Source organism: Parus major, chromosome 3 (genome assembly GCF_001522545.3).
Source record: "Parus major isolate Abel chromosome 3, Parus_major1.1, whole genome shotgun sequence".
Taxonomy (NCBI): Eukaryota; Metazoa; Chordata; class Aves; order Passeriformes; family Paridae; genus Parus; species Parus major.
Genome location: NC_031770.1, coordinates 22749470 through 22763848, shown reverse-complemented (window position 1 = coordinate 22763848; position 14379 = coordinate 22749470). Strand labels below are relative to the sequence as shown.

The 14379-nt window shown below is 42.4% G+C and overlaps 2 protein-coding genes across 18 annotated transcripts in view; one reads left to right on the top strand and one right to left on the bottom strand.

Annotated features, from left to right (window-relative positions):
• The window catches only part of BICRAL (BRD4 interacting chromatin remodeling complex associated protein like), a 113815-nt gene extending 103891 nt beyond the window's left edge, over nt 1-9924 (bottom strand). For 12 of the 17 annotated variants that reach the window (XR_004496767.1, XR_004496768.1, XR_004496769.1 and 9 more), the window contains exon 1: nt 237-444. The gene's annotated coding sequence lies outside the window, so the exon portion shown is untranslated. Of the gene's footprint in view, nt 1-236; nt 445-4565; nt 4881-9871 lie in introns of those variants that run through there. The other 5 variants (XR_004496776.1, XM_015620783.3, XM_015620782.3 and 2 more) reach the window with 3 other exon arrangements.
• A 95-nt stretch (nt 9925-10019) lies between these two features.
• Nucleotides 10020-12329, top strand: TBCC (tubulin folding cofactor C). The gene has a single exon (XM_015620332.3). It carries the CDS (start codon nt 10050-10052, stop codon nt 11082-11084), a length of 1035 nt encoding a protein of 344 aa, XP_015475818.1. The 5' UTR covers nt 10020-10049; the 3' UTR covers nt 11085-12329.
• Nucleotides 12330-14379: the final 2050 nt, after the last annotated feature.

The window sequence follows — 14379 nt, the reverse complement described above, 5'->3', positions numbered from 1 at the left end:
AGATATATATTTATATACATAGCCCCAGAGCCAATAGCTCTCTGGGCTGAAACCTAATATCCTGGTTTTGGCAACTCCTGGTTGTTAATTTGCTCCTCTTTCTTTTCTGTCTGTCTGGAGATAGATTTCCCCCCTCTCTTTTCCCTCCCCGAAGGAAGGGAGGAAGGAGGTTGTGTGTTTTTTTTTTCCTTGAAATTTTTATCACAAAATTATAATACACTCAAAGGGAAACTCACCGTCATGAAAAAGCAGTGCCTTGTCAACGGGGTTTCTTCGCCATCACATCAGGGGCTGGCAGTGTAGGAGAGAGAGAGGGAGAGCGAGAGAGCGAGGGAGGGAGGGGGGAGAGCGAGCGGGAGAGGGAGCGAGCGAGAGAGGGGGAAAGAGAAAGCGAGCGGGAGGAGAGCGCGGCTCCGCTCGGCTCCGCTCCGCGCCCGCACCGCCACCGGCACCGCACCGCCGGGCCCGGCACGGCGCGGCCGCGCAGCTCCGCCGGGACACAACGCCGCAGACCGGCGCCCGGGCACACGCACCGCCGCCCTGGCATGATGAGTCCTCAACCCCAGCGCGATCCTCGCTCCGCGTTTAAAGCCAGGCCCTTTAAAAACTTTGGCTCCTTTTTTCGGGGGGTTGTGTTTTTCAGAAAGTCGTAGGTCTGGAGACCTAGACTGAGCTGCTGGCTTTAGGTTAAAAGTTGGGATTTGTTTGGGGTTACAGGAAAGTAAAAAAAAAGTTTTTATCCTATTAAAATTAATGTGATGTCAACAATTTGGTTGATTTCCTTCATATTAAAACTGTAAACCACTATAAGCTTTGTGGGTGGGAGGGGGTCCCCAGAAAAATAAATGCAAGGTCACCTTGAAAAATATAAGATTTGATCCCCTGACAAGCTACAATATTTTAAGTATTTTTAGCTATGTTCTTACAGCCTTGCTAGAAACAAATTACATGAATTTCAACTACTTAAAGTTTCAGGTAATCTAAAAATGTTAATTTGAAGTCAAAGGTTATAGCACTAAGAGTTCATTGATGCTATTCTACAGTTTACTTCAGCTAAAAGCACTAATAACTTTATTCAAAGCTTTTTTGTTATAGAAAACTAATCCAACTTACTCCATTCATTGAAAACAATTTAATTCTAAAAAATTAATTATTTTTGCAGATAATTCAGAGAAGCCTGGTTTGTAAAAAAAACACACATTTTGATTGAAAACAGATTTTTCTGTTACATGTCTCTGCATGCAGAGATATGTATCGTAATGCTTTTAAAACAATAAAAAAACTCTAAGATCCTTTTTCTGCTAGTAATGGTAATTCCCAAGAACTTTGCTATTTTATTCCTAAGTAACTTTGTTAAAACTCCTTAGAGACAAGGATTTGAAGACTTTATTTAGCAGCACATCCTTCTTTATTCGCTTCACACAGCTTAATAAAACTCTTAAAATGTTATAGGTTTTTTGAGCAATTATATCAAAATGGTTATGGGCAGTGTACTAAGTGGACCTTCTCAAAGAAGTTGGCCAGACTGCTAATCTTAAAAAAATCTCAGCATAGCAGTATTGTTTTTCAGTTAGAATCTTGTTTTATATATATACATATATACATATATATATATGTCATCAACCAATTCCAAACTTTTGCAAAGGCCAAGACTCACCTACAAACTTTGTTTACATGCATACCCACATTAGAAAACTGAGCTGAAGTTTCAAATCACACTGTAACTGGAAAGGTTAGGCCCAAACAAACAAACCTTAGCCCAGGTCCAACATATCCTTTGTGCAGCCCAGACTGAACCTGCACTTGGCCATACCTTGGCCATCAGCCAGAATATTAACTGCAGTTTTCATGAATACAGCAAGGACCCCAAGAGCCACAGTATGGACAGAAACACCACATGCCAAAGAGCTCTCAAAGAGCTGTAAACCCAATATTCCTGACACCAGCATGAGAAAAGATGAAAGGCCACAACTTCAAGGTTCCTAACTTCAGTAAATGCTTCAAGGCCAAATTCTGCCCTGAATTCAAACCTATTCAGCTTCACTGGCTTTAGAGAATATTGCCCAAGTGAGAATTTGTATGGAGGAACACCACCAGCATTCTGATTTTGTTAACAGGAAGGAACTTTGCTTCAGAGGTTACAAGGCCGAACATCTCATCAGTATGTTATTATTACTCTCCCAGTCCTACAAAAACCACAAATAGGAAGTAGGCAATATGATACAGAAAAGGAACTGGAGAAAGGAAGACAAATTATTTTTTAATGGATTCTGTTATCATAAGAAACACAAGGAATCCCACATAAATTTTCCATGATGGTATCACAGCTTTCCCTGAAGGATGTTTCGAGGCAGCATTGACGATAGCGTTACTAAGCAGGTACAGTACAGAGAAGGCGAGCTAACACCATCTATACAATGAAGCACCTTGCAGTTACTAGGTTTCTCCATATCTACACACTTTTGCTACATTTGTTCACAGGTAGAAAAGGTTACCAAAAAAAAGTTAAGGATTGGATGTAACTTTACAGGTCCTATTGAAGTATGCACTTAATGGTACCTTCAATACTAAGAGGTCTGAATGAAGTCATCAGCTGTAATGTTATCACTTTCAGGTATACTACAGAATTTCCCAGACCATGTTTGTAAAGAACTCCTGCTTTTTCCTGGCAGGTACTCAAGCTGTTTTAAGAGCATCATGTGGTGTTTCAGAACTGGGTGTCACTGCCCCAAGAGGTTGCCCCTCTTCTCACTACCTTGCTGCATTAATACAAAAGACCCTTGTATGTCAATATTCTTCTACATCAAGGTCACCTGCTTAGAGCTGTCATCTTCAACCAGAGTCCTATTTTCCAAATTATGTACAATGCACAATCACTTGCAGTCTTTCTTCAGGTTTCACAATCACATTAATACATTTTCCTGTACTAGCTTTATAAGGAGCAAGAGGAAATAAGCACAAGAAGGAGGGCAAGACCAAAGGAATGAGAGAAATCTTTAGAAGACAGACGTTGGTGTAAAAACAGCTACTGGGAACGTCATGTGCACCCATCACACAACAAACTACTTGGCTGTATTTTGACACCAGCTGTCAAACTGTGACCAAGCTGTTTAACAAATACCACTCTCATAGGTGTGCAAAGACACCAAGTGACATTTGGAGTGATCTGATACAGCACCCTGAAATGACAGACAGTAAAGAATTGAAAAAAACTATGCTTCGATATTGAGAGGGAGAAAATAAGGGGATACAAAACACCCTTATTCATTCTGATTCCAGGTTTCTCCCACATCAAATCACTGTTGATATTCAGCCCATTTTTCCAGGTCTGCATCACATATATTCCAATTCTTGTGCAATCATAAATTAGTACCCCAAAAGAAGATAAAGAAGCAGTAGATTTGTAATGAAGAATTCAAGGACTAAGCTAATGCATTAAAGGAATTCCACAGCCATCCCAATATTGTTGCATGAATAGATGGTTTGTAATAGCAATTTTCTGCATCCTTTCAAAAGATATATTGGATAGAAAAGAATGCCATTTACTCCACTGCAGCCTTGCTTCCTCAGACTGAATCCATCAGCTCTATTGATGGCACTTCTTCCTTCCATGCTGTATTCTCTCTCCACTCATTAATGTATTTATTATGTCAACTCATCGCCAGTCACACCTTTTATACATCTACATACTGTTTTATTATTTAAATAAGAATAAATAACTAAGCTTGAAGGCACAGAAACAAATAGGTCATCATTAAAGGGCACAAGCAATAGAGGTAGAGGTCACTCAAAGTAGGGCACCCAAGAACAGTGGCATGAAGGCAGACAAGGACTTTAACTTGGAATATAAATGTAACATACCACATGAAAAATTCAGTTAAATATCCATATTAACCACCAAATTCTGAATAATTACCACCACTGTTTTGATGACTCACCAGTAAAAACTACCTAAACATTACAATGTTCAGCTTGATACCGTGCCTTCCTTACACAAAACAGTACTTACAAAACCTGGGTCATAATTGCATGATGTAATTTGTTGAGCTGCATGACTCCAGTATCAATCATCATACCAAAGACAGGACTACCTAACCAAAGGCATCTTAAGGGGTGACTGGTAAGGATGTAGGTAGTAAGGGGAGGTAATGAAGAGTGAACCTCAGAACAAGAGATTTACACCAATACCAGAAAACAGGTTTCTATGACTGGCAATTGTGTGAAGGCCAACAGGGCTGGTCTGTGATGAATCTAAAGAGTGGATTTTGGAGAACTGTGCTTCCCTGAGATGGGGATCTGACATACAGCAGACAATTAAGTAAAGCCAAAGAAAACATGGTGACTGGAGGTCCCATTGAAACAAATGGCAATTCAAAATTATTACTGGAACAGATCAAGAAGAACTTTATCATTCTCTAGGTTATTTAAATATATTCTCATATTCTTCGGCTTAGAGTACCTTAAAAAGGAGAATTAAGTTTGGAAGATTAATAGCTCTCACTTCCAAGTTAGAATAACCTTAAGATATTCAGACACTGAAATGTATCAGAAAAAAAAAAACTCACCTCTGGTGGCAGAACTTTACTAGAGAAGTAATGCAGAAGTCATCTCGCACATCTAACACTGCAAAAATTTATAGAAGATTTTGGACTAAAAATGATGGCAGAAATTGGGACAACCTTCTATCATATTCATAGTTAATTTGGCTAGCACAGATGAATGGGAAAATAATCAGGTAGGGATACAGAAATTCAGACAAGTATATTAATAAAAGGGTTTGGGTTGTTTTTTTTAATATAGTAATAATTCAACACAGCAGCCAGGCAATGAAACTAACAAAATAGCCATTCCTAATACAACTGAGGTGTTAAAAGGTGAGGATGATGTTAAAAAAAAAAATAAAAAATTAAATAATAAAAATTAAAATAATAGGAGCAATTTCAGCAAAAAAAGGAGGCCTAAAACATGAAATTAGGTGATAGAAGGATACAGAAACACAGTTGAATAGTAAATTATACCAAAAACATTTCTGTTCTTGAAAGAAACACAGACATGCTAAGCTGTACTTGTATTAAGGACAAGACAAAATGGAGGAACAGAAGGGACATTATGAATGAAGCACCACCTAAGTCAGAACTTTTGAGACAGAACAGTTTTACTTGGACATTTCTGAGTCCCTATTACAAAACCAACTGGGTAGGACTTGGATATGAATGAAGATTGCTGTAAAAGGAGTCTTCATACTATCACTATCACTAAAGTGTAACAATATGAATTGAATTTATTCTCAGATTTAGACTGAAGAACAAATTCTAATAATAGGAGGAGGAAACACTCATTCAAAATGATAGCTGACAGATTTTTTCATAAGATGAATAAATGGTAAAAGAGTAACAAGTATAGTTTTATCCACTAGGGAATATACTACAGCAGAGCTAATAGGAAAACTTGGATGTGACTTGGACTTAATTCTATTTAAATAACTCAGAAAGATAAATGGAATATGTTTGCAAGTAAGATTCACAATTCTAAAATAGAAAACTTTGATATGCTATTGAACCTAGGCGGTCAGTTCGTTGAACTGGCTAGTCACAATAACGGTCAACTAATAAGCATAGTTTTCTGAAATGCATTAAAAAAATTGTAGAAGTATCTGAAGTGTAAAACAAGGCAATGAAAAAAATCTCTCAGAAACTCCATAACTAATAGAATAATTGCCTCAAAGGAAGAGTCCATAAAGCAGTATCATAGCAGCTAGACCTGGACCAAACCTAAGTGATTTGCTGCTCTTGGTAGTCTTACATTTAGCATATTTGGGCCCTGCTCTGTTAACCTGGAAGTACCTCTTGTCATAAAATTCTATGCTTTGAAGTCTGACCCTGGTTTTGAAGGATAACTAATTTCCGTAGAAATTAATCTGTTTCTCTACCTTTGGCATTGGAAATAGCAGGTTCTCAGAAGGGATCAGCTCAGACTAGTTTCAAAACAAGTGCACCTTGACTGGTTAGAATATAATTAGTATCTTAAGCATTCCCAAGGATTACATTCAAAGCTTTTGCATTACTCACAGCAATTAAGTTACACCAAGTAAGTTTCATAGTTTCAGCTTTGACACTTTAATTAGCGATTTAAAGGCACATGTATTTTACACTGACCTGGCTTTCCATGTGGCCAGATATATATAAAGCACAACATTTTAGTGCAAACAAAAGCTTTTCAAAAAAAGATCAGTATACCAAACAATGTTCAAAGAATTTCTTTTTTCCAAATGAACCAAGATACAGTAATTCAACATTCACTTTTAATGAAGCTCCACTGCACCATGAAAAATGTGCAGCCTACAGTATCTTAAATGAATCATAATATGGCTTACATCTTTAATGCCTGATCACAGTACCAGAGGAGTTCAAAGAGCCCTTACTAAAACCATCAGTAGACTACGCTGGTTGCACAAGCCACTGAAGTACCTACTTTGTAGCCAGAAGTAATTACGTAGCTCTGCTGATCTCTGGTGCAGAAACTCAGTCTAACAGACAGAGATCCCATCTATCAGATAAGAGCTCCATGCATGACACCGAGGCTGCTGCTTTTCTTGAAAACATACACAGCATTTTGTGTGTATGCCAGTGTAATATTCATGCATTACACCCTTTGGAATAAAAATTGTCAGTGTTGGGAATACATACTGATGATAAGGAATAACTCTACTTCCTTCTTTCATTTGAGAGGCTGAGCATCTACATCTTGAGATCCCACCACATCTATGAGGTTCCTGACTTTTACAAGCACAGGAACCTCAGGTGTAAGAATCCATTATTATGAGGCTGAACAGTTGCCTCTGTGGATTCCCCTTTCATTCCCCACTCCTCTTAAAATAATGATGTAACGAGACAGGATCTTGAACCTTCAGCTGAACTACACAATATATCTCACTTAAAAGCCTATGAGGTAATGCTCTTGAGCTATAGCAAATCAGTATGAAATATTTCAGGTAGATAGCATTCATGACTGATAACCACAGGACACAGATTTAAATCTGGAAGCATGCACAGAGCTTATGTTTTGAAGTTTCACAGCACTAGATCAAAGTAAACAAGTGCAACCTGCAACTTCACATCAAACAAACGACACTGTACAGTCCAAACAATGGCAGAAGGTCTTACTGAAATTACTGCTATCTACTTTCAAACCAGAGGGGAAGGAAAGCACATCCAAGAGGGAAAAAAATACGGAAAAACATGTAACACGGAGGATTATGTATCTTGGTTTTTCTCATACCCTCAAAAAGCCAACCTACTTGTCACAGCTTAGCCAAATGACTCCAAGCTTGAGCTAGAAGGCTTACACTTTATTCAGGTGGTTACTGTTTGGCACATTAAACAGCCTCAAAACATAGAAGTTGCTGCCAGCAAAGTCAGGAAGAAAATTGTCAGTCTTTGTATGACCACAAAAAAAAAAGTGCATATGCACATGCCAATATCAATTATACAAAAACCTCAAATTGTACATGTGGAAAGTAATTTTGGAACATCAGGATGAAACAGTTGGAAGAATTTTACAGCTCCCTTTTTAATTTTTCATTATTGTCATACATTTCACCTTCTTGTGTCTGGGTATTTTTTTGCTTTTAACAAAAAAAAAAAAATGTGCACATTAGTGAGGTAAAAAGATTCCAGTCTTTCCTCAAAGCTCCTATTCACAAGGGTATTTGGTCCTCATTAATTTAAACCTTCAATCATGTATAGAAAAAGCAACTCAGAATACCTAGCATTCTAAGTGCTGAGATATAATAAGTAGCAATTATACTACAGCATAAAATACTTAACATTTATTCTGTGCTGTACACACTAATGTTTGCTTGCAATCCTTCCACATATGAAGTTCTTTTACCCAGTGCAGTTCATCTACTGTCTCACATCTGTGTAACAATACCAAAGCCATACTCCAGGAATATTTGTGCATAAGAAAAACAGTAAAGCCCTTTTTCTGTCAATATCCTCACGTATGGGACAAGCAATTCCATCACAGTTACCACCTCTATTAGCTAGACTCATGGGAGCATAAGGCAAAAAGAGCTTGCTAGCTAAAATGAAACTTCCACATCTTTCAACAACATGGAAATAAGGATTTTTTTTCTTATGAAGAATTAATTGCACCATATTGTTGCCTAACAGAACATTGGTGCACTAGCTACAAGAATGGATTTGACTATTTATTACAAAAAAATACCTAATACTTATTACTAAATGTATCATTTAAACACATTACTAGGAAAAAATATTAAGTGAGAATATTTCAATATCCTTCCTTTTTCATGACTGAACACACTCTCCTTCTACAGAGGAAGAGGTTTTTATTTTTAAGACTCCATCTAATTCTTCAGAAACAAAATTCTGAACACTGCAGTATTGCAACAGATGCAATGCCACATTAAGAGCTGTAATGGATCAAACACTTCACCCATCCCACTGCCCATTCAACCTGCTCCAAAGTACCATAACAATGCCTTGCAATCTCCTTAGTTTATACATTAACACTGTTAAGGAAAGAATATTCTCTATTTGAGTGCAAGTCCTCTGTACATTGCAAGGATTAAAAGCATTTCACTGCCTTTCCTCTGTCACCTGAGCTGGACTGACATTATCACATATAAGGTTCAAGTAGTCCACACACTCTAACATACATATCTAACATTTTATCGTTTCTAACACAGAAATTAAACCACATTTCTCAGGAAACAGAAAATACCAGCTGCTTTCAAATGCTAACCTTAAGGGACAGAACAACCTAAACTGCCAGATAGGAACATTAGGCAAAAAAACTCATGGTACTACCAAACAGAAGACAGACAAATCAGATTATCTACTTTGGGTTTGCAATCTTTATGTTTCAATGGATAGCCTAAGGTCCTGTGTTAATTTGTTACAAGTAACTTCAAAATGACAAGGGAAAGGAGCTGGAACTTGTAGAAATGGACAGGAGTTAAATTTGTTTTCATATTTCTAAAAGAGTGCTTAGAGTTAACTTTCTTTGCAGAAATTACAATATAAATAATAGAACAACAGTTCTTAAGTGAATATAGCAAAACAATAGTCACTTTTTTACTTTGCAGACAGTGTACTTAATTTCTGGTTCCTGCTGCAAATTTACTTAAAACACGTCTCCTAATTATAAGAGCCTTGCTTCCCATGTTTCCATATAGGCCTCTGTGGATTGCTCATACAGTCCTCCCTCTGGGGTACAGTAATGCACTGGCACTGCTCCCACTTTTCCCTCAAGAACCGAACTCTCTTCGGAAACAAAACACTGCAGAAACCAAATAAGCAGCGAGGAAAAAAATCGATCCAGAGGCAGCACCTTTGCAGTTACCTGCAAGGCTCAGCAGCCTTTTCCTAAGCCACTTCACTGCGGGAGAGGGAGACAGCAGGGAAGGTTTATTAGAAGACGGCGCGTACGGAACCGCCGGCCGTGCGAGGCTGTCAGGGGACCCCACCCGGGCAGGGGGCCGGGACCGCCCGGCACCTCCGGAGCACGGGGGCGGCCGGCGCGACCCCGAATCAGCTCAGGAGGGCAAGTGGAGCTCCGGGCTGCGGTCCCTCCGCCTCCCGCCCAAACACCGCACCGAGCCGCCCCTTCCCTCGCCCGCCCGGGCCCCGCCGCCCGCGGAGCCCCCGCGCCCAGGGCCAGCGGCGACGGGCGCGGCCCGAGAGCGGCGCGGGCTGGGGTGTGGGTGCAAGCACAGCAGCAGGAAGAAGCAGACAGCTCCGCGCGGACACAGCAGGGGAGCGGGGCGGGGGCTTATTTATATCCCGGGCGCTAATTTGGGAAGCGGGATAACCCGCCCCGCACGGCACCTGCCGCCAGCACTCACCCCATCCCGCGGAGAGGCGGCGGCCCCTTTAAGACCGCGGGAGACCCCTCCCTCCAGCCCTCCCGCCCTCCCCCGCCGCGCGCCTCCTGGACCGCCAATCGGCGGCGGCGACGCAGCCAGGGCTGCGGGCAGCCAATCCGCGCGCCGCTTAGTGACCGCAGGGGAGGCGAGCGGCAAGATGGCCGCACCGGGAGAGGCGGCGGCAGCGGCCGTGGCGGCTCCCTCACAGCCCGAGGTGGCCGCGGGCTCGGCCGCCTCCGCCGTGGTGCTGCCGGAGCGGCTGCAGCGGCGGGAAGCGGAGCGGCAGCAGGGTGTGGAGCGGCAGCGGCAGAAGAAGGAGGCGCAGGTAGTGAAGGAGGAGCAGAGCGAGTTCTTCCTGGCCGCCTTCGCCAGGGAGCGGGAGGCCGTGGAGGCTTTGCTGGCGGCGGGGACGCTGGAGGAGGCGGCCGCCCGCCTGCAGGCGCTGCAGAAGCTGCTGACGGGCAGCGTGCGGTTCCTGGCGCCCTACGAGGTGCGGCAGGGGCAGGAGACCGTGGCGCGGCTGCAGGGGGACCTGGCGGCGCGGTGGCAGCAGCTGCAGCCCAAGAAGAAATTCGCCTTCCGCGCCCTCAAGAAAGAAGCGGCTCCGGGCAGCGCCCCGCGCCCCGCCGAGCCCGCCCCGCCGGCCCCCGCCGCTCCCGGCCCCGGTCTCGCCGAGGGCGAATCGGGCGGGCCGCCGCTGTGTGGGTTCAGCGGCGCCCAGGACGAGGAGCTGGAGCTCGGCCCCGCGGAGCTGCTGCAGCGGGACGTGCTGCTGTCGGAGCTGCGCGGCTGCCGGGTGCGGCTCCGCGGCAACCCCAACACGCTGCGGGTGCGCGACTGCCGCGGCTGCACCGTGCTCTGCGGGCCCGTGTCCACCTCCGTGCTGGTGGACGGCTGCAGCGACTGCCTGCTGGCGCTGGCCTGCCAGCAGCTCCGCACCCACCGCACCCGCGACTGCCGGGTCTACGTGCAAGTCACCAGCCGAGCCGTCATCGAGGCCTGCTCTGAGGTCTCCTTCGCCCCCTACTCCTGGAGCTACCCTGGTATCGAGCGAGATTTCGAGTCGTCTGGTCTGGACAAAAACAGTAACAACTGGAACCTGGTGGATGACTTTGACTGGTTGGCGACTGACAGACCTTCACCCAACTGGAGCCTGATCCCGGAGCAGGAAAGAATCACTTGCTGGGACTGATTGCGGAGACAGCTCTGCTGTGCGAGAGATGCTCATGTAAACACACTGATAAACTGTAAACTGTGGGACTTAATCCCGATATGCCATTAAATTATTCCATTCGGTATTCAGATTTTGAATTATATATGGCTGGATTTCTTAAGTGGAGAATACTAGTCAAATAGAGTTTACTGTTCTTGCACAGGTTGCTGCTATAATCTGTATGTCTCACTGTGGGATTTGCCAATTTCTGAAGTACCTCATTGTGAGTTTTAACTTACAAAGGTGGGGCAAAGGCCACTGATACACAGACAATAGTGTAACAGCCTCTGTTAGAGCTGTTTTCACTCACCCAGGCAGACACTGAATTGGCTGCAAGTAGTGCAAACTGCATTGGAATGAAAAGATCAAATACCAAATTTTCCATGTATTTGTGGCTCTTACGTTGCTGACGGCAGCACAGTGCATCTTAGGGGGAGTGTAGAGCAGTACTGCTGTGAGGAAATAGGGCAGAAAAAGGTTCATTTAAAGGAAGCGTTTGTAACTTCACAGTGCAGCAGACTGAGATGCATCCTAGGTTATGATACAATGATGAGCCAGTTTCTGTTGATTCTGGTTAAATGTGTAAGTTGGCTTTAGGCTTTTATTTCAAGTGAGATAAGGCTGAAGGAAAAAGGTGTTCTAATAAACATCTCATGCTCTCCTAATATACTGATTACTTGAAATTAAGAGACCTCTGGAGTCTGTATAAATACTAAAGCCTCACAATCTGTAAGTGCTATGTGAAAGGATGCTGCTTCTGTAAGAATCTTGGGGGCATCCAGCAAGTGCTGATGAACACTGGTTAATGAAACTGGGTTATCTGTTCTTCTGCAAGCTGAAGCTTCAGGGGAGAGGTGTTCAGGGATGTCCCACTAGTTTTCCAGACAACGGGCTTTGTGTGCTGTGATCCTAATTTGCAGCACTCTGCTGCTGCTTAAGTGCAGTGTTGATGGAGAGAGTCAGTAAAACTGAAAGATGAGATACTATATTCCAGTTCCAGATTTGCATGTTATATTGCATAAAGTGCAGAATAATTTAAGTCTCTTCACTCCTGCTAAATAATAATAAAAAAGTAGCAGCACTGTGGAATGAAGTATCTTTACAGTGCCCTACAGTGGTGCTGAAGTGACCACTGTCCATATATAAGGTATACATAGCAGTTTTATGTTTCTAAAACCCCTCCTTAACTTGTGACATTTTTCAATAAATAATTATCTTGCCTTAGCATAAAGCTTTATTTTAAAACTTCAAATTGTTTATGCCGTGCAGCCATCATCTATGTGCCTCTAACAGACACCAAATCCTAGTTGAACCATCAAAAACTGCACCACTGCCAGAAGTACCTGAAACTTCACTTAGGGGCTTGACAGGTTTTGAGCAGAAAATGTTTTTCTGTAAGTTGTTTTCAGCGTATTTAATTTAAAGGTGGGGGGCAAAAGGGAAATTTTTTTTATATTCTTGACAGCTTTCAGTTTTGTTTACTTCTTTTAATGTATATTTTTTGACTGAATTGGATTTTGCATTTCAAATACATTTGTTTTGAATTATTTCAGTTGTTCCTTTACTTATTACTACTGTCGTCTTTGCGCTGACAGTGTCATAAAATGATTTAAAGAATACACCCTCAGTCTTACTTTAATGCATATAATTTACATTCTTTGTTAGAGGGATGCGATCAGTTGAGGTTCTCAAGTATTTTAACATACCCTTCTTTGTACAGAACCTGATTTCATAGTTCTCACTGTAGCTTCATTGTTCTCCACAGATCCCGGTACTGACAGATCAATCCTGTTAGCATCCTCTAGCTTTGAGATTATAAAATGTCCAGTCTGTAAGAACTACAGTAATGCCTTTGTTCTACTTGCCCAAAGCTCTGTAAGCACCTATATTTACACCCCCTTCCTGTGGCATTGGATCCCAGCAGATCCAGACAGGGAGAGAGACCCCAGACTGTGGCAGGTACCAGGGGTGCACTGAGGCTTCCCAGCACACTTCACATGGAAGTGCCATGTCCTGTTCCAGCTCTTGGCCCATGCCATGCAGTACTGCCTGAATAAACAGAACAGGAGTCAAAACATGGAAGTTTGAACTTCAACTTCTCCCTGAAATTGCTTCCTTGGGGATGTTTTTCACAAATCAGTTTTTGATATCCCAGCTCCTAATGTTTTCTTTCCTCCAAATACTTAACTTTGGTCAAACCACAGTTAGCAGGTAATACTCTTCAGGAACATGGTGCCAGACAATTGCCCTAAAGCGTTACCTTTGTATTACCTTTGTACTACAAAACACAGAACTGGCGCTTGGTCTCAGGCATGGCATGAAACAAATTCAACTTGAGAACAGCAAGTCTAGAAAAATTTGTCCAGGCAAATACCTAAATGTGATCTATGGTTCTAAATGTACAGTTTTATATACATATATACACACACAGTTGCACATGTTTCCATACACCTTTTTAAAATTATACTTTCCTGATGTAGAATCATAACAGAAATTCAAGACTATTTTGAAACAAAAGTCTGTTAGTGTTGTATGAGAACTTAAACACTAGTAAAGGTTTGCTAGCATGTTCATGGACTATTCAGTATAGAAATTGCAACATTTTTTGGTTTCTAAGGAAGAGAAGCCAAACCTCTAAGTATTTCTAATCAGCTAGCAATCACCCTGCAAAATGTACAACTGAAGTGAATGAAGTCTCTTCAAGAGCTCCAGCTCTGGTTTGCATTTACAGTGCCACCAGTTCCACCAGGAACTTCTTTAAAAATCATGTACTTTAAAGAAATTAAGGGGCTGAAAAACAAATGTCTGCTGGAGGCATGGGAGAACAGAATATCAGCACCACAAGCCTTGTGCAGATTTGCCCTGAAGAGAAGCTAACAGGCAAAAAGTTTATAAAAATAGTGGGGGGCACTGAGCTGCGGAACCATTTTCCACAGGGAATCAGGAAAGAAGTCCTGCTGCAAACATTTTTGAAAGCCTCATTGGACAGCCCTCCTCCAGCCAGTGGCCTCACTAAAATCTGTAAAGCCAATGAAGCTTCCTGGGATGTTACTGTGTTTTAATGCTCCTGTGTGTGTCTGTGGAGCAGATAAAACACTTATATGCAAAGATAGACAACACTAAGTCCATGGGAGAAAACTGAAGCCATTTTCCAGGCCACACAGAGCTTTGAGCTCTGCATCTTTGAGCTTTGAGCATTGCCATTTGTTGAGGCACTGAGGGATGGCACAGACCAAAACTTGCCTCCAGAGAAGCAGCCAGGAGCTTTGCTGCT

What these genes read in the sequence shown, in the direction of transcription:
- TBCC (XM_015620332.3), top strand. Translation starts at nt 10,050, where the DNA reads ATGGCCGCACCGGGAGAGGCGGCGGCAGCGGCCGTGGCGGCTCCCTCA.